The sequence below is a fragment of the Penicillium expansum genome (assembly GCF_000769745.1).
Source record: "Penicillium expansum strain MD-8 chromosome Unknown contig8, whole genome shotgun sequence".
Taxonomy (NCBI): Eukaryota; Fungi; Ascomycota; class Eurotiomycetes; order Eurotiales; family Aspergillaceae; genus Penicillium; species Penicillium expansum.
The window spans coordinates 179220-201850 of NW_015971309.1; the positions used below are offsets into that span (position 1 = coordinate 179220).

Below are 22631 nucleotides of genomic sequence, written 5' to 3' on the forward strand. Positions count from 1 at the left end.
CGATCTTTTGTTCGACCCAATTCAATCCTCACTGTTTGAAAATTCTCAGGAATTATCTTCGCCATGCAGTTCACTGATGCGGAAGCCGCGGATGTAAAGAAATGGGTGGTCAAAAAGCTGGAGGACATGTGAGTTGATCAGGCGCTTGAATCGGGTCTTGACGAGCCTTGAAAAAGAAAGCAGCAACTAATTAGTTTCATTCTTCCTATAGTTCTGATGCCGACTCCGATGTACTCGCAGACTACGTTTTGGCGCTAGTTAGGTCCGATGCGCCAACCGAGGAAATTAAGAAAGTCTCGGTGGAAAACCTGGAGGATTTCCTGCGCGAACGTGCGTCCGATGTCTCAATCGCATCGAATTGTTTCATATCACTGACACTTACTAGATACGCAACCATTCGTCAACGAGCTCTTTACAACATTCGGTCCCAAACCACCCGCGCCTCCTCCGCCCGCACCTGCACCTCAGCCTCAGCGCCAGCCCCAACCTGCTGCTCACATTCCCTCACCACAACCTCCTTTGAATGCCCCTAGCGGCCCAAGGGCTGCCGTCACTCCCGGCAGTGCGAACCGCAAACGAACTTTCAATGAGGGGTTCCAAGGGGAGCCAGAGCAAGATGATGGTGGTTTCCAGAATCGCGCTATGAAGACTGCACGACGCGGTGGGCGCGGAGGTGGTCGCGGCGACTTTATGGGTGGACATCAGATGCAACAAAGTCAACAATATCCTCCACAGCAACAGGGTCAATTGTTCGCGCCGCAGCAACAGGGCCAACAATTCCCTCCACATCAGCAGGGCCAACAGTTCCCTCCGCAGCAGCCTGGTGGCTTCCCCATGATGCCCGGTTTCCCGCCATTCGATCCAAACGATCCCATGGCAGCAATGATGGCTATGCAAGGTATGGGATTCCCGCAGATGCCGGGGATGCCTATGCCCGGGATGCCCGGTCCTCCCGGTCAGCCAGGAGCCGAACAGATTCCACAAAGCAACCAGCGATGTCCGTTCTATGATACCCAAGGTATCTGTTACCTAGGAAATACGTGCCCTTACCAGCACGGCGAAGGAGGTGTCTCGAAAGATGATGGTGAGAGAAATTCATTCATCCTAGATATCTCATTGCTAACAGTCGCAGAATATGACCCCAAGACTGCGGGTATGCATGCACAGCGGGGCGGTGCTCCCACGCGCGGTGACCGTGGCCGCGGCCGTGGTCGCGGCGGATTCAGCGGACGAGGACGCGGCCGGTCCGATTTCTCATCGGCAGGACCTAATGAGGACCAGTCTGTTACAACTATTGTTGTTGAGCAAATTCCCGACGACAAGTTCAACGAGGATTCTGTGCGCGAGTTCTTCTCTGAGTTCGGTAACATTACCGAGGTCTCTTTGCAACCGTACAAAAAGGTGGCTTTGGTCAAATACGAGACTTTCCCGGAAGCCAAGGCCGCGTGGTCCAGTCCCAAGGTCATCTTCGACAACCGTTTCGTGAAGGTTTACTGGTACAAGCCGAATCGCGATGAAAAGCATGACAGCGCACAGCCTGAGACCCCAGCCTTCAACCAAGAAGAGTTTGAGAAGCAACAACAAGAAGCACAGAGGGTACATGAAGAGAAAATGAAAAAGCGACAGGAGACTGAAGCAGCCAAGCAGGCTCTAGAGCGCCAGCGCGAGGAACTTGTCAAGAAACAGCAGGAGGAGCGGGCCCGTCTCATGCAGCGACTCGGAGGCACAACAGACACAAGCGATGCTGCCAGTGCTGGAGACGCCATGATCACTGACTCTGCCGCCGATGAGAATATCAGCGATGAGACGAAAAAGCTGCGAGCTCAGCTGGCTGCTCTGGAGGCCGAGGCAAAGAGTCTTGGACTTGACCCTGCGGCTGACCCTTCGGGGCGCGGTGGTTACCGGGGTCGTGGTGGCTTCCGCGGCCGAGGCACATACCGTGGACGCGGTGGTTACGACCCCAATTTCCGCGGAGGATACCGTGGGCGCGGTGGGTTTGCGGCTCGGGGACGAGGAGGTGTGCTGCGTCTGGATAACCGGCCTCGACGAGTCGCCGTATCGGGCGTTGATCTCAACTCAGACAAGGACGAAGCATTGCGTCAGCACCTGATGGTAAGACATGTATCTTTCCGACTAAGCGAAACATATATACTAATTTGTTATGTTCTAGGGCGTTGGCGAATACGAATCCATTGAGGCTCACCCAGACCAGCCCAACTCCGTTGTGGTGGCATTCAAAGAGCGTTTCCAGGCCGAGAAGCTCATGTTCTCCCCGTGGAACATCCCCTCCGTGGGCGAGGTCCAGCTCACCTGGGTGGCCAACCCTCCCATTGTCCTTCCTACCGCTGGGTCATCGACGGAATTCAAGGGTGGCCTTGGACAGGACGAACCGGAAGACACAGTCATGTCGTCCACGCCGGTGGCGAACACCGCCCCTGCGCGGGATATGGACTACGACGTTGCGGAGGATGACAGCTGGGGCGCATAATCCTGTTACCTTTTGTGTGTACCATCAGATGTTGGTTGTATAGGCTGCATTAAGCTTTTCTTGTGGGGTGGATGTTCCATTCCCGACCTGTTGTCTAAAACAAATAGTGCTACAATCGTAGAATGTATATCAAAGTAGATCATCACGACGTTACACACTCTGAGGAATCAACTCAACCGTATATCCATCCTATCAACCCACATCAGCACAACAGCACAACAGCAAAACACCCTACCTACCTTGGAAAGGCATATAAAACTCACCGGATCAGAAACCATAGCAAACTTCTCAAAAAACCACGCATAATTCCCATGAATCTCCCCACACCCAATCCCCCTCTCCTCCTCCCATTCCGAAAGCGGCACCGTCTCCCTTGAACAAACACCCACATCCTTAAGAATACTAACCCCACCCTCCCGCAGTCTCTTCACAGCAGCCGAAACGTCAGGAACCGTGAATCCCAAATGCGCGAATCCAAGATGCGGGGGTACATTCCCCGTAGAAACAGCACCGTCACTACCATCTGCACCAGCCTTCTCCGTGCCATGCACATGATACAACTCCAGCAGCCCGCTCGTCCTCGTCATAACAGGTATTTCACTCGTGCTCTTCGCCCACGCCGTGACATCCTCTTCGGTCTTTGCATCTGCCGGTGGATGTCCGAGGTAGTAGATCGTGAAGGGGCCGGCGTTCATGGTGAAGATTACCCGCATGCCTAGGAGGTTGATATAGAAGTGCAGTGAGCGGGCTGGGTCTTGGATGCGGAGGGCTAAGTGGTTTAGTTTGTAGTCTTTTGTTGCTGGTGTTGGGGGTGGGTTTAGATTTGGGGCTGCGTTGAAGAGGCCTTCTTCTTGGGGGAGGTGGAATTTGTTTTCGGGGGACATTGTGTGTATATTATAGATGATGAATGTGTTGGATTGGTGGAATTGGATCAATTGGAGGATATATATTGTATTAATTGGAATTAAGAGATTCGATAGAATGAGGGGTTGATATTCTCTACTAGTACGGCGGATCCCGTTTGGCCTATCAAAAAGTACGAACTGAGTATGTTGAAATAGCTCATGCATGAACTGATATCTTCAGTATCAGGGTACAGGTACTGCTGTGGATTACTTCAAGAGACTAACTACATCTACTGATAGACAATCATATCCAAACCACCCTTGTACGGCATCGTCACCCGTCGGAACCCACTACCCTCAGCATCGACATACGCAAAGAGCTCCTGATACTTATCACCCACCATAACGGTATTATCAGCGATGATGACCGCGCCAGGCCGGAAATGCGGCTGGACGAGTTTCAGCGCGGGGAGGGCGAGAGGCGTCCAGACTGGGAGTTTTGGTTAGTATAGATGCTTCCAGTATCACTAGATATCCAATCGACCATGCAACGTCGAATACAAGATAACCAGTCCAGCTATCAAACAACCAACATATGCACAGAGTAGACATATATCCGTATCTTACTGCACCAGCACAAAGAAAATAAACAACAACTTACTATCCAACAGCAAAAAGTCCACAGTCCCCAAATCAGAGGTGAGAGTCTCACGCAGATCCCCAACACGAAGATCAATCACATCCTCAACTTCGCTGCCGGCTTTCGCCCAATGCGCTCGGGCAAGCTTCGCCTTGGACTCCTCCTTCTCCGTAGCGATGACCAGCGGCTTAGTGGTAGCGCTAACGCGCTTCGCGTTCTCTGCAACAGCAAGCGCTAGGTAGATAGTGCTAACGCCGAAGCTAGTACCGGCCTCGACGACTGTTTTTGCGTTGATGCTGCGCAGGATGTGGTAGACTAGTTCGCATTTATCTTGGTCGAGGGCGATGAACTTGTCCAGCATGATGGAGTCAAATTCGGCGGTGCATTGTGCTGGGAGGGTGGGCCAGTCCACGGTTGTTTCTTGGGTTAGGGATTTGGTGTGGAGGCCATTTAGAAGGGTTAGGATTTCTGGAGAGGCTGTGAGGGGTGAAGGGGACATTTTGGATTGGTTTGTTGGTTATTTGGTTATTTGATAGTTGTGAGTATGTCTTGGCTACTAGAAGGAGAAGGAGGAGATGAGGAACTACATGATTAAATAGATGAAGGTCTGATCTTAGTTAGGAGGGCCCGAGAAAACAGGCCTTAGGCACTAGGCGTTAGGATTGGGGTATTGGAGAGATGTACTCCGTACGAAGTAGGTAAATGGGGTAGTTGCGTAAGAAAGCCTTCAAGATCCGAGGTCCAGGGCTAAATTGATATCCACTGAGTCACCGGGGAGCCATGTGCAAAGTCCGTACGATGCACATATACGCCCTGTGGTAAATTAAAGTCCGACGGGTGAATATGAATCAAAGAAGTGCCGAGGCTAACCGACAGGAGCAATATGATGGCTACTCCATTCAGGGCCCTAAATTGGCCCTACAACATAATTGGCCCTCGTATTGGAAGCAGACCATCGCTATGACAACTCCGCAAGCACAACAACAAACTCCATTCTACTCTTCCAGCAAATCCGCATAGCTATTCAAAGACCTCCCAATCAAAGCAACCATCTCCCATATATAATCCGCCGTAAACAGTCGCGCCCACAACCTAGTAACCGCTGCACTCAGCCGAGTATTAGTAGCAAGCAGCCACTCCCTCGAGACACCATGCTGCACCTCCATAACCATCTCTAGCACGAAGTCCCGTAACCGGGTTTCCTGCTCCGTCAGCCTCGGATCCGGATCGGACACCGTAATCGCCTCGAGCCACTTCGCCAACAACACCGCGCACTCCAGAGAGCACAAAGCATGCTGGTTCGACCACAGCGCCACCTGCGAGTGCGCGACGAATCCAATCCCGAGCTTGACGGGTGTGCTGAGGGCATGTGCGCAGTGGAGCGCTGCACGTGTGAGACGGTCGCCGCGTCGGACCGAGAGATTGTCACGGAGACTGGTTGCGATCTGAACAGGGTCCCATGTTTGCAGTTGGCGGGCTGAGCCGCAGTCTGCGTTGAGTCGGATGTAGGCTAGTCGAAGTAGGGCTGCTGATGTGAAGGATAGCGGGCCGTTCGGGCTGAGTGGGTCGACGGAGGATTCTTGGTTGCGTTCCCAGCACTGGCACCAGCGTTCGAGTGCTTGTTCGACCTTTACGAGTTCAGGGGTGGATGTCACTGATGATGGGGTGAAGCGGTTTCGTCGTGACACGGGTAGTCGGCCCGCTTTCGTCATGAGCCAGATGTCTTGTAGGATTGCGTGGATTAGAACGTAGCCGCCGAGTGAGGAGAACCGCTCTACATCACTGGTTGGTCCGAAGAGGGCTGAAAGGGCATCTTGGAATTTTGGTTCGCCGGGACTCTTCAGCCGCTCTGCCTGCCAGAGGTCTGCGCGCGCGGCTTGCCATTCTTTTTCGGTGCAGGGTAATTCGATTGTGAAATCTTCTGTGAGAATCATCGGTGGTACGTCAAAGACAATGGTTTGGATACTGAAGAAACAGAGGACAATTAGTTTGGTGCGCTTTACGCATTCCCGTCGTATCCAGCTACTCCATGTCCCGTCATCCTCGGGTAGTCGGTTCAGTCCACCTTTTCGCATAAGCATTTCCATTAGACTGCGAAGCGCCAGCCCCTCGTGGTATGGGGGGTTGTTGATGAACCATAGCGACACCGAGGTCAGATACAATAACGACTGTAGAGTTTCTAGGGCATCAATGTCGTCGGCGATATTAGCCGGGAACAGCTTGCCCGATTGGAAGACCCGGCGACAATGTTCCAAAACCACGGGTTTGGCAATCTGGTAGAGACGCATGCTAGTCTCTGGCTCGCGGCAATACCGTGCACCCAATGCCGCCATCGATAAGAAGAGCGGTAATGTCATCGAGTCTACATCGAAGGTCGGGATATGCACGATTGGGTAGTGCTCATGGAAACCAGTTACATACCCGGTCACACATCGGGATAACGCATGTCGAGATGGCAAAGATGGATCTGGGACCACATTGGCGTATTCAGATAACATATGCGATAACTTCTCCCGACATTGAGCCGTGACCGGTACGAATCCCGTGGGCTGACGCGCCTTGGAGGAGATGTGATACCCCTCCGGCTGGAGTGAGGGCAACTGAGCGCCATGTCGGGGAAGTATGGAGCTTGAAGGCGTCGAAGGCGTAGTCTCAGTCAAAGTCCCTCTATCAGAAGATTGATCATAGTCTGGAACCGGGGAGAAGTTCAAGGGTGGGAATAGCGGAAGTGGCTGATAAGCCGGCGAAAAGGGATGATTTGGCAAGGGAACGCTATCCAAAAATGAGGTGAAGTCATGGCCATGATATGATCCCGGCCCAAAGCCACCGAGAGCATATCCGAAATCCGGGGCTGGAGATGGGGTGGTGGGTCCTACGGAAGGAGCGTCTGTGCCCGCCAACTGACCCAGCATCGGGCGGTGTACGGCTGGCGATAATGTTTGGAAGTGGTCATCGGGCCCTTCTAACGCACTGGGATTAGATTGGGCGTGATTTGTGACTACAGATGCCAAGGAGTCTAACCCGTCCAGGGTGGGAGGGTTAGTGGGAGAGGGCGTGTGTGTCCGATTGCTGGCTGGACTGGCATCGGGGTTGTGAGAAAGACGCTCATGACGACCCAGCAAATCCCTAGAGTTGTGAGTATCTCAAAAATGTACTTTGAATGTGAAATTATGTATCATACTTGCGTGTAAAGGCCTTGGGACATTGATTGCAAGCGAACGGTTTCTCTTTGGTATCTGTGGGGTATTAGGTTATGAAATGGAGTATGAGATGGGGCATGAGATGGGGTATGAGATCCAGGGTCTAGAAGACATACGTGAGCGATCATGCCTTTGGAGATGTTCTAGACGAGCAAATGCCCTCGGGCATCGGTGACACTGATAGGGCTTGCTAGTCAACATTGGGGATGGGACATGGCGTGGAGTGTGCGGTCGGGGGATTGTAGTGCAACTCCGCTAAGATCAACTAGCATATTCCCTACACGGTACATAGGTACTCCGTACATGGGTACTATTCTTTGTCCGCATGCACCACTCCAAGGTCTACGGAGTAATTGATTGGAATATCACGATCTTGCAGCCTTGCATAACCATGCACTATTGGCTCCTTATGCCGATTCTCTGTCTGATTTTTAATCAGCTTCATCGAATCGGTGGGGATCCCGCATTCTCCAATTTGGGGAAATTGACATTTTGACCGATGCCTCTGTTTGCATCTCTGGAGTATAGTACCCTGTACTCCGTACTCCGTACAGTTATGAACGCTATGTGTCAGGCTGTGAACATCTTTTTTTTTTTTTTTGCTTCCCCCCCCTTTTTTACCTTCTTCTTCTTTTCTAGTGTTAAAGGTAAATATTCAAGTCCCCTTTTGATAAGTTACGTATGCAGTGAAAACCCTTCAAGTAAAACTAGTACAAATTAAGTAGGCGGTGTGCGATGACTCCGATGCCCACATGGAGAAGGAGCTCACAGCCCTGGATCTCAGGTCAAGGCCAATGTACTCCGTACTCCGGACAACATACATATTACATTGATATAACTCAAGACCATTAACTGCATAGGGTGCCTAAATGATCAACATGCTCCACATTATTAATTCATACCCAATATGATTGGAATGATGTATCAAATTGGGGAAAGATTACGCTGATGACTCGGCCTTGGATCCTTTCTCCAATTTTCTTTCGGAGACTCCACGCCCTAGATCTTAGAGAAAAAAAAAGAATTTAGCCTATAATCCATTTAAGTCCGTCAAAATCTAGAAATCTCTTTCCAAATATCATCCTGACTCACTTCATGGCATCTGCAACGCCTGAGTCACTTAAGCCGCAACCCACAGCCATGGAAAAGCGCGAAGAGACTGCCGAGTCTCTATGCGGGTCCCAAGATATCGAATTTCGGTATCTAGACCTGGAAACACCTCTACCGACCCCATGTATTACTTTACCACCAGGCCCTGCTCAGTCACCACCACCAGAAGCGCCCAGTCTGGAGAAATACACATCTCCGTTTCTGTGGCCGCAATGGCGCAAGTCCATGATGACTTATATCGCCTGTGGGGTTACTGCACTGGCAGGTTATGCTGCCGGCGAGGTTAGTCCTGCAGCAGAGGAACTGACTAAACTATGGGGAGTCAGTACTGTCGTGTACAATCTGAGTATCACACTTTTCTGTTGTGGGTTCGCTCTGGCGCCCATGGTGCTGGCTCCGTTTTCCGAGATTAATGGACGGAGACCGATCTTCATCGCCAGTGGAATTCTCTTCGTTGGTATGTATACCGTGCTACATTATGCTACTTGACTCATGCTGACTTCATATGTCAATAGCCAGTTTAATTGGCTGTGGAGGCACGCAGTCCTTTGCTGGATTGCTTGTTGCTCGATTCTTCCAGGGTGTGGGTGGATGTATGTATAGCCCCGAACAGTCGACAGCACTAAATAGATATTGACTTGAGCCCCTCACAGCAACATTCTCCACCATGGTTGGCGGTGTGATCAGTGATATCTATCACGCCCAAGACCGTAACACGCCCATGGCCCTCTTCTCCGGATCTGCGTTGTTCGGTACTGGTCTGGCACCAATGATCTCTGGCGCAATCATCACCCGCACTACATGGCGGTGGGTGTTCTACTCACACGCAATCGTGTCCGCCGTATTTGTCGTTATGATCTACTTCTTCTTCAACGAAACACGCGGCAGCGTCCTGTTAAGTCGCAAAGCGGCAAAGTTGAACCAGTACTACGAGCAACTCGAAGAAGCAGGCCACCACGGTGTAATCCTGCCGAACGAAGAAGGGTCTGAAGAGAAATGTATCCGTCGAATCAGATGGAAGGTCAAGAGCGACGAGCAGCGTGCATCGATCGTAACTATGATCCAAATCTCGCTGTATCGGCCATTCCGTAAGTCCACATCAACCCTCAACCATCTCAAGAAAAACAAGAGCAAAAACCTAACACAAATCCAGACATGCTCCTCACCGAACCAGTCGTCTTCTTCTTCTCCCTATGGGTCTCCTTCAGCTGGGCAGTCCTCTACCTCCAATTCGGCTCCGTACCACTAATTTTCCGCACAAACCACAACTTTACAATTGAGCAAACAGGCGCCGTCTTCACATCCATGTGCGTCGGCGTCATCATAATCACAGTCATCAGCATCTACCAAGAACGCATCGCTATGCGCTTCGGTAAATACTCCAGTTCTCCCGAGGGCAGGCTGTACTTCGTCTGCGTGGAGTCTGTACTTCTGCCCATCGGTCTGTTCTGGTTTGGTTGGAGCTCTTTCTCATCCGTGCACTGGATCGTGCCTGCCATGGCCGTTGGGTGTTCTACTATGGGCATCTTTTCTATTTATCTTGCTACGTTTAATTACCTTGCTGATACTTATCATCGGTATGCGAGTTCGGCAATTGCGGCACAGTCTTGTTGTAAGTTTTTTTTCCCCCCTGGGTTGTTGTTTTCTTGGTGGCACGTCTAGATATATTGGGATAATTTGCTGATATCTTACTCTTTAGGCCGGAATTTGCTTGGTGGTGTCTTTCCACTGGTTACAACTGCATTGTTCACCAACCTGGGTTATCCAGAGGCATCGAGTCTGCTGGGAGGACTTGTAAGTTGTGAGAATTACCCCAAAAGAGGAAAATTGACTGACGGGATCGAAACAGGGTGCTGTTTTGACTCTGGTCCCCTGGGTGCTGGCCTTATACGGACCCAAGATTCGAGCTAGGAGCAAGCTCGCAAGTGTAAGTGATATCCTCCATCAATGTAGATTCTTCGAGACTAATGGAATGATAGGAGCTCGCTCATTAAATGATGTACGGCGCATGCAAACTACGAACACGACAAAAAAGTAATTTAATCTTAGTATTTTTTGGATGCAGGATCAGGATCATATAGAGCGGAATCATATAGAGTCAACGACATGGTATTATCAACTATTTCAGGCCCAGATAGATGCCCAGTCTGAATTTTCATTACAGCAAATGAATTGAAGTCATACTAACCGTACGCTTCCTATGATATGAGCATGGTTATGCCAGCAATTTAAAATCCGCCACAATGCTAAAGCGATGTGCATAATCCAACCATGTGTCGCATGCAAAACCCCGAAATCTTAGATCAAAACAATGCAATTACCTCGGGCGTTGATGCCCTCTGAATGGATGTGCTCCATTTATCCCAGGACGGTACGATGCATATCGATCCTCATCCTCGCTATCACTGTCCATTTGATCCAAAAGACGATCAATATCATCACCAGCATGAGCTTCCAGCCCTGGCTTTCTTCTGAGTTCACGACCATTGTGAGACTCGGAGCTTTGAGAGCCCTGGCTTCCATCGTGGTGAGCTCCATTGCTGGAAGCATTGATTGACTCGTTCAGGCTGCTTTGCGTGCTCGCTGGTTGCAGCGGGCGAGGACTGAAACGGTACCCGGAATTCTCGGGGCTGGACATGAACATCAGGGTTTCGATGGCATCTTGTTCCATGAGTGCGTTTTGAGAGTGCGTGCGGTGTCTGTAGAAGCCGTTCGGTGTGGATGTTGGTGCATGTGTGAGAGATGATGAGAGCAAGGGCGTCCCTGGCCCTAGGACTGCTTGACCATTGACTGGCTGAGCGAGTCCGTTCTCTTGATGTGAATGATGGCGTCGGTGGCGGGAGATAGGGCTATGATTTGAAGGGTTGGAGACGGCGTTAGGGTTCGGTCGACGGCGCTGGTTATGACCATTTGATGAGATGATATCAACAGGTGGTGCTAGCTTGGGAATTGGAAGGAATTGATTAGATGAGAATGCTGATCGCGAGCGGTTATGACTCGAGAAATGATTGGAGTTTCCGTTGGATGATGTTTGGGAATCTTGTGAAAAAGGCGTAGAGTTTCCTGCTGGTAATGATGCGATGTCACTTAATGCTGACGGGCTCAATGGCGACGCGCTGTTGTGTGTTCGCAATGCGGTTTGTGGGGTAGCTTCACGCGACTGTCGGGCCTGCTCTACTTTGGCAGCTGCGTATGATAGACGGTTACGGATATGGACGGACAACTGGGTAATACGAATGAGCTATAGACACTTGAGTGAGCAAGTGGGCACGTTACCTGTGCAATCCTACTCCCATAAGCTGACGAGCCTGTGCTCTTCGAACGTCGTCGTGCAGCTCCATTCGCGTCGGTATTGTGAGGCGTGGGGATATCTAAAGTGGATTTGAAGTCGCCAGCTGCTGTCCGTTTCTGGCTTGGAGCCAAGCGAGCATCAAAGTTCGACTTTGTGCGCGAATGCTTTGGCGATGGCGGCGGCGATATTGAAGCATTGCCGGCTTTGATTGGCGATAATGAAGGTTGCCATCGATCTATTGAGGCGCCTCCGTTCACCGGCTGCATGTGCGGGGCAAGTTGGGATTCCAATAACTCCCGATCCACCCACGGTACTGATGTATGTCCATTCAATGTATGAGAATTATTGAACTCTGACGCCTGGCTATTATTACCATTGGTCGAGGATGAAAGAAGACTTGAAAGGGAGTCTGTGACGGTGGTAGCGGAAAGGTCTAGTCGTCGGCCATCGCCCGATGTATCGCTGCCGCGCTCCGACGATTCGATATAGGCTGGGTTCGGGTTACCCTCGCCGCGAGCGAGGGTAACGGCGTTCAAGCCATCTATTTGTAGTGACAATGGTTTCGGCGATTGTGTGGATTGGGCTTTGGCCGAAGGCATTGGTTTGTGAGGCACGGGGGACGTCGCGTTGTTCATAGAGTGGGTGTTCGCACTGGCCTCCGCATGGGGCACCCCGCGATTAGAAAGAGCATCGCGACCGTCATTCATGATCAAGGATGAGATGTGAAAGATTAAAAGATGCTGGGATAGCGACAATCGGCAAATACACGCGACCTAGCTTTAATCGCGAGTTTACGCGGCCGCACGATCTCAACACGCATGTCCTGTCTCGAGTCACCGCATCGAGAGTCGGGGTCGAGAAGGTCCAATACCAAATGATTTAGATGCAACTAACAGTCGAGATCGCAACAAGACGCGTGTGAGTGCTGTGGGAACCAGGAGCATCTGCCCGATCGAGTGGCGATCGACCAGCACACGCGCAAGGGTTGCGACAGCACGAGGCGGCAAATGGCTTTATCGACCGTGATTCTGACCCCGGATGAAGGGCCTGACAGTGGGTTGAAATAAAAGAATTTGAACGTAAGAACTAATTTTGAATACAGATGCGCCACAGTATGCTAGCACCAAAAGAAATGCCGTTGAATAATTGGCAGAGGTTAAGGGTGACTGGTCTTGGAACGCGCGTGAGAGGCGCGGTCACGTGGATGGTACTAAACCAATTTCATCTGCTTCAATGAGTTTCTGTAGAAAAGAGATTATTCTTAAAGCATCAGTATATGGTCATTCAAAGATGAAGATGGGTTGAAGATGGTTTGTAAGTGGACTGGGCTTGTGATGGGCTATACTTCGAAGTATACTACCACAACATCTATAAGACTACGATATACAATCTACAATATACATCAAGTCCAGTCAAGTTAAGGAATCAAAGAGAACATCAAATTTAGAGTTCTTATTAATGATATAATATACAACATGGAGTCATAGAGTCATGGGAAATATACTCCGAAATGACTCAACTCCAATGACGACAGATAACATACAGAAAAAGAGAAAAAAACAACTCAGCGGAAAGTAAGAATAAACCGAGAGAAAACAAAAGAAAAAGCAAGACAAAAGAAACAAGAAAAAAGACAAAAACAACCCTTTCCTCCGTACTCTGTATCAAATCCAGGCATCAGTCTGGCAGGCCTTTGATACCTCTACCAGCACTGAGCCATCCGCACAGTCCCCTAAACGATGATGGCCGTCGACATCTTCAGGTAGTCCGGAGTCAGATCACAGGTGATCTGGTTGACATCCGGAGCCTCAGAAGCACGACTACGAGCCACGTGAGCAGGCGCTGGCGCCTCTAGAAGGAACGTTAGTATCAAGGATAATATTGGAAGGACACTGCTGAGGGAAATCAACTTACTTAGTCCTTTGGGACCATGCCAGGTCCCTATCTTCTCCTTCCAGTCCTCATACTTCTCCTTGCAGTCTCGAAGCTTAGGCTTAAGCTTGGGTTTCCATTCTTCCTCATACTTGGGCTTTAGCTTGAGGTAGCTAATAAATCTATTAGTCTTTTTTGGGGGTTTTTGGGAATACTCGATGGATTGTGCACTTACAGTGTGATTCCCAAAAATATGGCACAGGAGGCCGCGATGAACCCCAGAATCAGTGTGGAGATGAACATTTCTTTCTCCATGTCAACCTCATATTTCCGAGGCGAGAGCGTGTTGTTGTTAACAAGGCTTGGAAGAGGAGCCATGTCTTTCTAATGGTTGTTTGATGTTTGGGAAAGATGTTTTATTGATGAATGAAGACCAAGCTTTGATGGAGCTTGATGGAAAATAGATGTAGTTGGAGAGTTGGAAGTCCAGGAGAATGGGAATTCGCGAGGATAACATAGACAGGACTGCGAGCTACTAAACTTGTTACGGAAATCGTGATAGATGGAGTATGAAGCTTTGCGAGTTAGGGTTTCATTACCCGTTGTGGTATCGGGATGATAGAAAGATGATTCAGGTCCTCACCTACTATGCCTCATCCAGAAGTATGAATATTCAAATCCTAGGTTCAATTGGAACTTTCCTGCTTTGGGAACTGTCAGGTGCCTTCAGATGCTCCGAATTTCATGTGAGGCGGATATTCTACTTCTGGCACCGGAGACCAACCGACGCCGAGAAGCAGTCTGGTCATTAGCATGGAAAGAAAGTACAGTATATACGGCGTAGGAGGCAACGAGAAAAAAGCCTGTGCAAACAGTAGTGCATTCATGAAATAGTTTTGATATAAATAAACATCCAACATAATGTAGGTACAAGTTTTTGGGTCCAAACGCCATCTATGCAAAAGACCCAAGTAGATTAAGACATGTTCAAGAACAAAGAATAGATCACTTGCGCTTCTTGCCGCGTCCACGGCCACCAGAGTCTTCATCTGGGTTCTTGCGCTTCTTGCCCTCCTTGCGCCAGTAATCATTGCGCTCTCTCTTTTCACGCTCGGCCTTCTTCTCCAGACTATCAGCCACCTTAGCACGGTAGACCTTGCGGCGCTCCTCCTGCTTGACGGATCGCTTAGCTTGCTTCTCGTTGCGCATGGTAGTGAGCTTCTGCATGAGGTCACGGGCCTTCTTTTCCTCGCCTCCGAGGACAACGGCACGCTTCTGCATGTAGGTCTGATCCTTGTGGCCCCTCATCTTGGTGATCTGCGACTTGAAGGGGAGCTCGGAGGCCAGCTGTCTTGGCACACGGAGCGGGTTGAAGTGACGGGCTTGTCTTTCGATGGGCTTGTAAGCCGAGTCTTTGAGTTGGGGGGTGGCGATGCCCTGAGCGTGACGGACTTCACCGGTCAAGCGCATGCCTTGCCATCCATTATCACCCTTCTCACCGTCGACCTGGTCCAACAGGTTGGTCACAGGATTGTAGTAGCGGTGGGGCTTGATGGGGTACCAAGCACGCAGGAAGGCAATATCACTCATCAAGATCTTATCCTCGAACGTAGCACGGAAACAGCCATCGGGTTTGGATAGCGCACGCTTGATCTGTCCACGAATACCAGAGACAGTCTTGATGGATGCACCCTCGAACTTGGCAATTTCTAGTGCAGAGGTGAACATGTCCTTGATGAAGGCGGTGTTCTTGAAGATCTTGTAAGGGTGACCAGTGAGCTTGAGCTTCTTGACAATTTCTGTGTGCTCATCCACGCTCTCAACAACACCAGTGGCCGCAATACGGAAACCGGGGTTCTTGTTCGAGAACGAGTTCACACAGCAGAAACCGGTGTTGGGAGCGACGAGAGGTCCGTAGAAGGTAGCAAAGCAATGCATATGCTCAGGTGTGTACTTAAGCATGCGGTTTCGCGTCCGACTGTCGGAGGTGCTGTAAATAGGCATGGTCTGGAAGCGACGCCAACCAAGCGAGAAGATCAACGGATCGTTGCTCTTGAGAATCTTCTTGTGCCAGCGATGTCTCTTGATCCGGATCCGCACGTAGCCGAATCGGTCCTCAGTGGGCGAGAGACCGCCAACGATGACAGGGAAGCGGGGATTGAACTTGGAGGCAAACTCGTAAGGTACGTTCTCGAGGACGATACGTGCGTAGGTGCCGGCTTTGTAACCTTCAGCCCGGGCGCGCGAGGTAGGGTCGAGTGTCTCGAATTCGGCGCGGTTGATGTCTGCCTGCTTTTGTAGCTTGGCTTTCTGTAGGTCGTACCAATCGTCTTCGCCGAACTCGCCATCAATACCATCATGGGTCCCGTCCTGAACCTTTCCAAAGCCTTCGCGATCCTCTTCTTCGAAACGTAGCTTGAGCTCTTCCTTCTTTTTAGCATTTCGCTCACGCTCAGCTTCCAGGTCGGCAGCCTTTTCGGGCTCATCATCGCCTTCCTCATCATCATCTTCATCGCCATCCTCTTTGATACCGTTGAAAACTTCGCCAGACTCCAAATCTTCGTAGTCACCGTCGCCTTCATCTTCATCATCCTCATCCTCATCCATATCACCATCCTCATCATCTGAGCCACCACCAGACAGTTTGCCAGTGATGAAGCGGAGTTTGATTAATTCGAGTAGCTCCTCATCCCGCCACTTGCGCTCCAGCTCATCGTAGTCGTACTCTGGAACGGCGCGGAAGTCGGCCTGGTCTTCTTTCTCGTTGTTTGTCTTCTTGAAGAAGTCCTCGCCTTCGTCGTCGGCGGTTCTATCTTCCTCGTCCTCCTCCTCATCGTCGGAATCTTCACCGCGCCATGTCTTCACGACATCAAGTGGGGTGATCGACTCGTCGTACATCATTCTTGATAGGTCGCTGACTCGGAAAGGAGGGCGCTTTCCGTGAAGAGACTTGGCATTGGCGAGCATGTTCTCCTTCCATCGGACATTGCCCTCCTCATCATCTTCATCATCTTCATCCTCATCCTCATCCTCATCCTCATCCTCATCCTCATCCTCATCCTCATCCTCATCCTCGTCTTCATCGCCGCTTTCGATTTCCTGGTCCGAAACTGAAGAGATGGAGCCCAGGTCAGAGTCACTATCAGCGAAAGCCATGTCTTCTTCCTCTCCACCAGCATTTCCGTTCTGTTTGGCCTTGAAGCGGGCTTCAAAGTCTGCAGGCGCGGACATGTCGAGTTCGCCTTCATCATCTGTCACATCCTCCTCGTCCATATCTTCATCGGCTTCCTCTTCGCTATCGAATCCTTCGGGGATCTCCATGTCGTCTGGTTCGGGCACAGCCACACGAGCGCGGCGTCGATCTTTCCGGCCCGTTTCGTCGTCATCCGCTGTATCGAGGGCCTCACCACCACGGAAGAGACGAACACCCTGATCAGCCTCACCCAGCATCTTGCGCTCGCCTTGAAGGCCAACAACAAGGTGCTCGCCAAGACCGCGGCGTTCCTCATCGTCCGAATCCTCGTCCGAATCCCGGTCGAAGGTGTTAGTCTTGATATCGATGTAAACTGCGTCCTTATCGACCAAGACACCGCCGACATCAGACATGGGAGCGAAAAGCAGCTTTTGGTGCTCGCCAAGCTTGCGGCGGTTCGACTTTCCTGTCGCCTTGGCGATCTGCTGGTCCATGTACGGAGTTGGGCATGGATCGGGCAAGCCCTCAATATTGGCAACCGTAAGGTCACCAACACCAGGAACATGGACTCGGGCGCCATGCGAGGGGAAGTTGGTGCCGCGCAGGTAGCCGTAGAGCGCGATTGTGCGATCACACTTCGAGTTTTCCTCGATCTGAGTAGGTGGGGTAATGTCCAAGAAGCGATCCGCAAGGGCGTAAGGGTGCGAGTTGCGCCACACGAGCGGACGAGGGTTTTTCATAACGGACAAGAATCGTGAAAGGTTGTGCACTTCGCGATCGGGGTAACGACCGTTAATAACACCGGACAAGTAAAAGAGCTTTGCGCCCGCGTATAGCTCACTCCAGAAACGGTGCTTCAGGCGCTTCTTCGCGTCCTTCAAGGTGCTGTGTTTCTTGAATTGATCAAGATGAGTAAGGATACCGAAGACGTTACCCGGCATACCAGCTGTCGATAAGGCGTTCAAAAACTCCATGGTCTCCATCTCGAATCCGAAGTTTCCGTCAATCATGAGAAGCACAATATCTGCGATCTTGGAAACATCGATCGCCGCTGCCAGAGAGTCGGACGGGCATTCGATGAAGGTCAGACGCTTGCGCTTGGTCGTGACAACGGTCAACGGGCCTTGCGGCGAGCTGAGGGTTTGCTTGGTGTAGCGGCGGATCAGAGATTTGAGAAGAGTTGTCTTTCCGACTCCCGGGGGTCCAACGATGGCGACAACGACTGGTGGAGCCTCCTCGGGCATACGATCCACGAGGGGAACATGGAGTCTCTTTTCTCTCACCTAGAGGAGAAGTTCGGGTCAGCATCAATTGACCAGCAGGAAATTTCCATATACATACATCATGCGATCGCGCAGCCTGCTTATTGAGCTTTCCAGGCCTGGAAGTGACGAATGCTTTCGGATTAGCACCTATAAAGAAAAAATCTTTGTTAGCATGGACTCGAAAGCAGAAAGTTTGTAGATTTATTGGAGCGCTCTCGCCGTACCTTCGAATTTCTTCTTTTCTTTGGCAGGGCGATGCGCCCTGTTGGCCTGCTGCTCCATGCTATCTGTAAAGAGGTGTAATACCTCAACAGATCAACTCCTTTATTCAAAGATAAAGAAAGACAAGCGCAATCGAGGTAAAGGACTTTCCCCGACGGCGGCCAAAAAATTAGCAGCAATTATTTTTCTGCCAAAGCGGAGTAGATAAACCTTAGTCAGGGGATCAGAAGCTTTGTGGCCTAAGGCATAAATTGTTCTTAAATTACTAACCTGAGGCAGTAATCCTTATCCTGGTAATCCTATACCGGGCCGGTAATTTGGCTCCACCCCACCCCAAGCCATGAGATATCAGAGACCCCGCTGGCGCTTTCCTTCAGTCTACCCATGGACGGCATTAAAGTTCCGCGATAGCGCTATCTCACGCCGCGCTGCACTCCTTTAGAAATCGGAGGATGTAATTTCCCTTCGGGCTTCGGGGCTATCAGGTGGGGCAGAAGCCGTTAACATCGGGAAGCCCCCGATTATCCATAGCTATAAATTGACTGTTCTACCTCCCGGATCTTGTAAATCTAATCTTGCTCTCTGTCTACTAGACCTCTGTGTAACATCCAGTCTCTAACACCTCGCAACCGCATATAATGTCTGCACGTCAGCCACCCCCAGCTTACACAGCACCAGCCGATTCGGGGGTTCATGCAACTTCCCAGTTGTACCGCACCATCTCCAAAACCGCATCCAGCCCCTCTGCGCGGATCTCGAAAGAAGCATTCACCATCAGACCATGCTCCGCTCAAGCGTGGGTTGTCCCCGCCGGCCACATCTGTCGCCTGACCACGCCAAAAGGACCACAGGTGGGCGACCTGAACATTTGGAACGCAAATAACCCCCGAGAACGGATGTGGGCTGCGCGTACCCGACAGATTCATTCCACCCACGTCTCAGTGGGTGACCGACTATGGTCGAACCTGCCGTACCTGCGGCCCCTTGTAACAATCACGGGTGACTCATTAGGCGGCGGGCAGCTGCATGACGTGCTTGGACCGGATGGAAAGCGCAATCCGGATGTCGTATTCGGGCCCACGCAGTTTGGAGGGCGAGTGCATGACTTGATGGGCACTCGGTGTGATCCTTACGTGAACTTGCTCATGGGTGGAGAGACCTTTGACTTCCACTGTCACTCGAACCTGACTCGTTCCGTCGTCCCTCATGGACTGACAGAGCTAGATGTCCATGATGTCTTGAATGTGTTTCAGGTGACGGGGTTGGATGAGAATGGAAAGTACTTCATGGAGACCTCCCCTGCAAAGGCAGGCGAGTACTTTGAGTTCTTTGCAGAAGTGGATGTTCTCTGCGCGCTATCTGCGTGTCCTGGCGGTATGGCACCATTGTACCCAAATGCCTTATCTTTATGCTAATGATACTCTCAGGTGATTTGTCCAATTGGGGTTGGGATGATAAGGAAGCTGATATGGGAGCCACTTGTCGTCCGTTGGGTGTGGAGGTATATCAACTGGCAGATGACAAGGTCCTGGAGGGGTGGAAGGCTCCAGAAAGCCCCAAGTACAAGGGGATGCACGGGATGAAGATGCCTCCCCGTGAAGAGGATGGTTACACTGGACTCTAGGGTTAAAATATCAAGTAAAATTATAGAGCCGTCTATTAAAGCGTTGAATACCTTGTCTCTATACAAGACACATTGCCCCGCGTTTTCTTAAATATGATGTCATAGCCTCGCATCGTTACATCAAACAGCAATTCCCCTCCTTTACAACATATGTTGTGGGCCGGATTCGAATTATACGGGAATTGTAGAGCAATTTCCAGCAAGGGGCGCCATGTAAATCCTGCTTTTAGAGAGTGAGTTCATACAGAAGCCACTAGCAGGTCAATGTCAGACAGGCATGTAAGACCAATAGATCACGTCTAGTAGCACAGGGGGTACCCAAGTACTACAGGATACATGTAGTTATGCACAGTGAAGAATTAAAAATATGTAAGAAAGAGAAAGCGGGTGATTGGAAGGTACCTGCTTCAAGGCACCTCTCAAAATAAAGTGTAGCCTTTCCCCCCTCTTTTCCTATAAATTGCTTTCTTTCGGTTTGCTTCCCTTTTCCTCTTCTCCACGCTTTTCAATCTGACACTAGATTTTGCTATCTGACATAATGCCTCTTTACAATGTGAGTTAAGCTTTATCTTCCAAATTATCCGGACTAAGACCTTGCTAGATCACTCTAAAGACCAACGCTCCCACCGAGGAGTTGGAAAAGTATGTCGCAATTCTATCATCTTGAACACCTTGGTACTAACATCTCTTTTCAGGGCTAAGGAAACAGCTAGGGAGAAGGGCGGCGTCATCAAACATGAATACAGCATCATAAAAGGCTTCACGTAAGTGGCGCTGATTCGATCTATGCCATCGAGGCGCATCCTGATATATGGATAAATACTAGTGTCGAGTTCCCCGATGACACCGTCCAAACCTTCGAATCCACTGAATATGTCCATGTTGAGCAGGACGGCGCAGTGACTACTACGTAAATGTCCTTGTTCATCATTCCTAGGACTGAAAACTGCAATCGTTGTGGATGTCCCGCTGTATGATGAGAAAACAGAAACACGAAGGTTAGATATCCGGGGGCTCTTTTCTTTTCTTTTCTTTCTCTTTTGGTTTGCTTCAGCGAGATGACTTGATACCAATTATGCGACCTGCTTTCATCCGCGATGCCATGTACACCTTACGAGTACCCACCTTTTCCAAATGTGAGAGGTACAGGCATTGATGCAGATGGAGCAATTTCTCGAGTCCAACTATCAAGTTGAGTTATATGCACATTAACTTCAGTGAGTCCTATGCAACATCCGAAAGTAGAAATTTACGTAAATGTATGTACCTTTCACCGGTAAATAGCGACCTTGGTGGTTTGATCCCTGTTGATCTGCAACATTGAACCGATGATATCCGCACCGCCGATGCAGATCTTCCGTCCCGGGGGGTTCATTGTGAACTTCCACTTATCTCTCTATATTTCAAGGTTACAATTCACAATGACAACCTTAATACCTAGAGCTATGGCTTTTCGGCCTAGCTGCCGGAGCCTTCCGATTGCGCGACCTCGTATTCTTCGTCAATCGTCCACGCAGAGTCAAAATTGGACCGGTCGTCCACTTGATGTCGCCAAAGACAATGTCGCGCAGCTGGCTGCGAGTCCCCGTCGGCCGTTGACACTTGCAGATCTACTCAAGTCAGTCTTAGATTCTATAACTTATAGCAAAGCTGAATCAAAATGTGCTAAATTCACATCAATCTCCCAGACATGGCCGCCCACCATTGAACAAAGAGGCTCTTTTAGCCTCTGCCAACTTCACTCTATCCCTCCTCCCCGCCCGACTAGCTTCTCGCATTCAAGCATTACGAAACCTCCCATTCATCGTCGTCTCAAACCCTCATGTCTCCAAAATCTACCACAATTACCTCCATTCTCTATCGACCCTCATACCATATCAACAGCGCCGCATCACGACCCTCGAAGAAGAGAAACAGTTCGGGGATGTACTGGCAGACCTCGTACACACGCATACAAATACAATCCCCGTGCTTGCCCGCGGGTTTCTAGAGTGCAGGAAATATGTCAGCCCGGCCGACGTGACGAGCTTCTTGGACACGCATCTACGGGCGCGTATCGGTACGCGCTTGATCGCGGAGCAACATCTAGCACTTCATTATGCCTCCCAGCCCATCAGCGATGACCCACCCGATAGCGCCGACGCGCCTGCGCCCAAGAACTCGATTCCATCAAACTATATAGGCGTAATTGACACGGCTTTGCAGCCGGCACGCATCATCCGGCAATGCGAGGATTTCGTTGGAGAAATCTGTGAGCTTAAGTACGGAGTGCGACCGCGTTTGAACATTGGAGGTGAGCCTGAGGCCACCTTTGCTCACATCCCTGTACATGTGGAGTACATTATCACCGAGTTATTGAAGAACGCATTCCGGGCAACTATTGAAAATGGAAATGAGCGTGAGCCCATCGAGGTGACGATCGCTGCTGCTCCAGATGTCCCCGGAAATGCGCCGGCGGTCCCGGGGGATACCGATGCTGGCTTTGAGCTTGATTCGGAGCTTGCCAGTGCCAATGAGAATGAAAACATTGGATACTCGGCTCCGTCGTCTCAGAGTATCACAATCCGTATCCGTGACCGTGGTGGTGGTATTCCGCCTGAGGTTCTGCCCCATATCTGGTCGTATAGCTTTACGACTTTCTCCGATATAGACCTCCAGGGCTCGGAGAACGGCAATATGGATGCTTTAAACACCATATCTGCTAGCGGTGGCCAGGTCAGCAGTATTGCAGGTCTTGGTTATGGGCTGCCTCTCGGCCGAGCCTACGCTGAGTACTTTGGTGGTAGCATTGCGGTGCAAAGTCTGTGGGGATGGGGGACAGATGTTTATTTGACGCTGCAGGGAGTTGGAAGAATCGATTGAGAACAATGGAACGACAGC

At 50.5% G+C, this 22631-nt stretch overlaps 10 protein-coding genes across 10 annotated transcripts; 4 read left to right on the top strand and 6 right to left on the bottom strand.

The window, feature by feature from the left end:
- Positions 1 to 63: 63 nt before the first annotated feature.
- PEX2_003390 (CCCH zinc finger and RRM domain protein) lies at positions 64 to 2488 on the top strand (the record flags this gene model as incomplete). Its single annotated transcript, XM_016737617.1, has 5 exons — positions 64 to 128; positions 212 to 330; positions 386 to 1084; positions 1133 to 2112; positions 2171 to 2488. The coding sequence occupies 5 exons, from the start codon at positions 64 to 66 to the stop codon at positions 2486 to 2488; spliced, it is 2181 nt and encodes a 726-aa protein (XP_016598673.1).
- A 150-nt stretch (positions 2489 to 2638) lies between these two features.
- On the bottom strand, positions 2639 to 3372 carry PEX2_003400 (putative lactoylglutathione lyase (Glo1); the record flags this gene model as incomplete). The annotated part of the gene is made up of 2 exons (XM_016737618.1): positions 2639 to 2677; positions 2752 to 3372. 2 exons carry the CDS (start codon positions 3370 to 3372, stop codon positions 2639 to 2641), a joined length of 660 nt encoding a protein of 219 aa, XP_016598674.1.
- Positions 3373 to 3623: 251 nt separating this feature from the next.
- PEX2_003410 (O-methyltransferase) lies at positions 3624 to 4472 on the bottom strand (the record flags this gene model as incomplete). The annotated part of the gene is made up of 2 exons (XM_016737619.1): positions 3624 to 3823; positions 3995 to 4472. The coding sequence occupies 2 exons, from the start codon at positions 4470 to 4472 to the stop codon at positions 3624 to 3626; spliced, it is 678 nt and encodes a 225-aa protein (XP_016598675.1).
- Positions 4473 to 4968: 496 nt separating this feature from the next.
- Positions 4969 to 6885, bottom strand: PEX2_003420 (transcription factor domain-containing protein; the record flags this gene model as incomplete). Its single annotated transcript, XM_016737620.1, has 1 exon — positions 4969 to 6885. The coding sequence occupies one exon, from the start codon at positions 6883 to 6885 to the stop codon at positions 4969 to 4971; it is 1917 nt and encodes a 638-aa protein (XP_016598676.1).
- A 1383-nt stretch (positions 6886 to 8268) lies between these two features.
- On the top strand, positions 8269 to 10277 carry PEX2_003430 (Major facilitator superfamily domain, general substrate transporter; the record flags this gene model as incomplete). The annotated part of the gene is made up of 7 exons (XM_016737621.1): positions 8269 to 8740; positions 8799 to 8876; positions 8937 to 9371; positions 9437 to 9895; positions 9983 to 10077; positions 10133 to 10210; positions 10263 to 10277. The coding sequence occupies 7 exons, from the start codon at positions 8269 to 8271 to the stop codon at positions 10275 to 10277; spliced, it is 1632 nt and encodes a 543-aa protein (XP_016598677.1).
- Positions 10278 to 10600: 323 nt separating this feature from the next.
- Positions 10601 to 12282, bottom strand: PEX2_003440 (uncharacterized protein; the record flags this gene model as incomplete). The annotated part of the gene is made up of 2 exons (XM_016737622.1): positions 10601 to 11506; positions 11560 to 12282. The coding sequence occupies 2 exons, from the start codon at positions 12280 to 12282 to the stop codon at positions 10601 to 10603; spliced, it is 1629 nt and encodes a 542-aa protein (XP_016598678.1).
- Positions 12283 to 13307: 1025 nt separating this feature from the next.
- PEX2_003450 (uncharacterized protein) lies at positions 13308 to 13825 on the bottom strand (the record flags this gene model as incomplete). The annotated part of the gene is made up of 3 exons (XM_016737623.1): positions 13308 to 13426; positions 13490 to 13620; positions 13683 to 13825. The coding sequence occupies 3 exons, from the start codon at positions 13823 to 13825 to the stop codon at positions 13308 to 13310; spliced, it is 393 nt and encodes a 130-aa protein (XP_016598679.1).
- A 627-nt stretch (positions 13826 to 14452) lies between these two features.
- On the bottom strand, positions 14453 to 18187 carry PEX2_003460 (GTPase BMS1; the record flags this gene model as incomplete). The annotated part of the gene is made up of 3 exons (XM_016737624.1): positions 14453 to 17923; positions 17982 to 18052; positions 18130 to 18187. The coding sequence occupies 3 exons, from the start codon at positions 18185 to 18187 to the stop codon at positions 14453 to 14455; spliced, it is 3600 nt and encodes a 1199-aa protein (XP_016598680.1).
- A 578-nt stretch (positions 18188 to 18765) lies between these two features.
- On the top strand, positions 18766 to 19751 carry PEX2_003470 (urea carboxylase-associated family protein; the record flags this gene model as incomplete). Its single annotated transcript, XM_016737625.1, has 2 exons — positions 18766 to 19501; positions 19555 to 19751. 2 exons carry the CDS (start codon positions 18766 to 18768, stop codon positions 19749 to 19751), a joined length of 933 nt encoding a protein of 310 aa, XP_016598681.1.
- Positions 19752 to 20289: 538 nt separating this feature from the next.
- On the top strand, positions 20290 to 22613 carry PEX2_003480 (alpha-ketoacid dehydrogenase kinase family protein; the record flags this gene model as incomplete). The annotated part of the gene is made up of 6 exons (XM_016737626.1): positions 20290 to 20304; positions 20353 to 20393; positions 20447 to 20515; positions 20578 to 20661; positions 21214 to 21369; positions 21440 to 22613. The coding sequence occupies 6 exons, from the start codon at positions 20290 to 20292 to the stop codon at positions 22611 to 22613; spliced, it is 1539 nt and encodes a 512-aa protein (XP_016598682.1).
- Between the last annotated feature and the right edge of the window lie 18 nt (positions 22614 to 22631).